Raw genomic sequence first — 1,887 nt, forward strand, 5'->3', positions numbered from 1 at the left:
GTTTTTTAAAAATTAAATTTATTGGGGTGGTATTGGTTAATAAATTATATAAGTTTCAAGTGTACAATTCTGTAATACATCATCTGTGTTGTGTGCTCATCATGCAAAGTCAAGTCTCTTGTATTTCAAGCAGCATTTCTTTGCTGCTTTGTGACTTTACTTTCAAATGTTTTAGTCCATCATTGACAGAAAATTCTGCAAAGCAGCCTGCAGCTAAAGAGCATCTGTCTGGTCCCGGCCAGGTGACTCGGTTGGAGCACGCCGTTCTGTACAACAAAACGTTGCGGGGCTGGATTCCTGTCAGGGCACAAATCTAGGCTGCCTTGCATCCTGTCAGGCGCCAACCAGAAGCAACCAATGAATGTCTGCCTGCCTGCCTGCCTGTCTCTCTCCCGCTTCCTTTCTCTCTAATATCAATAAACCTGTCCTTGAGTGAGGATTGGGGAAAAAAAAAATTAAATGAGCATTATCCATCCTTGGTGATTTTTGTAGGTTGTGCAAAGAACACACAGCTGCCATGAAAATACTTTCTCACGGTCCTGAGAGGGGCTGGGAGGGATCGTGGGGCAGTTCATTCCTGGAACAGGCGTCTCCGGGCCTTGCGCGCTGGGCCCGGAGGGCGCCGGGGTCGCACGTGGGGACCTGGGCTCGGAGAGGGAGGTAGAGGTTGGAGTGGTGAGCTGGGGAAGGGCTCCAGAAGGTGGGAGTCCAGGTTGAAGTAGGGACCAGGCGAGCGTCGCTCTGGACTAGGGGTGGCGGCCTGAGGCGAGGGCTCTCTGACGGGGCCGTGCGGGCAGGGGCGGAACCCAGCGATGGAGCCTCCTGCGGCGTCCACCCAAGGAGTCAGGAACTCGGGGTCCGCGTCCTCGTCGTAGGCCTCTTCTCCGGCTGCGATCCCTGGGACACATGCGCGGAAGAATCCCTGCTGGACGGCGACGTCTCCCCCGGGAGCGTCCTGGAGAGCGCCGGGTTCCAAGAGGGCCTCGGGGACCAGCATGAGGGTGTGCCCCCCCCAGAGACACTTGCAGGACCGACGTTGGCTCGGGCTCCAGCACCAGGTCGACGTCGTCCAGGGGCAGCTGCAGAGCACAGCCCGGCGCCAGGACCACCACGGAGGTGAGCGTGTCCGCGGCCGGAGGCCCCGCCGGATCTTGCGGGCTGGGCGCAGTTCCGGACGCGGGGCTCGCGGGCTCCTCGGTTCGGCGGCGCTTGGCGGGGCCAGGTCCTTCGGGCTGTGGTCCCCACCAGGGCGCAGGATAGGCGCTGGGTCTGAGGAGTTGGCTGCCCATCACCTCCATGGCGCTGCGGGCGGCGCTCCCAGGGCTTGGCAGAGGGCGAGTGTCACTCAGGGACTGGCTTCGATGGCAGGTGAGGCGGGCCGAGTGCCGGTGCGGTGCAGGACCTTGCGTCGCGGGCGAGTCCTCAGAGATCGGGGGTCGCCTGCCGGGAGGCCCGCAGCCCAGCGTGTAGTAAACCCGCGCCTAATCTTCGAATCTTCAGCTCCTCACGCTGACCCGTGCGCGCATGGCACCGCGGATGAGGTTCCAAGTGACGTCCCCGGAACCAAAGTCTCACTTCACGCTAAGCTCCGCCCTGTGGAAATCGCGTTATCTTTGCCGCCCAATGACCGCGGCTGTGGTTGGTAGGTCTCTGTGAGGACGCCCCCTGGGGCCGAGCAACTGTGGCGCTCTAGGCCTGACTTCCAGTGTTAAGTTCTCGGTCTTCCTTGAGGTTTCCGGATGCAGAGGACCTTATGATCAGAAAACCGATTGAGTCCCACCAGTCGAATGCTGTCTCAGGACGCCGACCTGTGCGACTCTCCCGTGAGTCCCTACCCCGGTAGTGACCTGCACTGTCCTTTTGGTCCAATACTGGGGTGAATTTTCG

At 59.8% G+C, this 1,887-nt stretch overlaps 1 protein-coding gene across 1 annotated transcript; it reads right to left on the reverse strand.

Annotated features, from left to right (window-relative positions):
- Positions 1–571: 571 nt before the first annotated feature.
- On the reverse strand, positions 572–1,298 carry LOC129087968 (proline-rich protein 23C-like). The gene is given in 2 exon segments (XM_054595065.1): positions 572–1,012; positions 1,014–1,298. Coding segments are annotated over 2 exon segments (726 nt in total).
- Between the last annotated feature and the right edge of the window lie 589 nt (positions 1,299–1,887).

Source organism: Pteronotus mesoamericanus, unplaced genomic scaffold (genome assembly GCF_021234165.1).
Source record: "Pteronotus mesoamericanus isolate MK-2021 breed Mesoamerican mustached bat unplaced genomic scaffold, CSHL_Meso_final scaffold_54, whole genome shotgun sequence".
Classification (NCBI taxonomy): domain Eukaryota; kingdom Metazoa; phylum Chordata; class Mammalia; order Chiroptera; family Mormoopidae; genus Pteronotus; species Pteronotus mesoamericanus.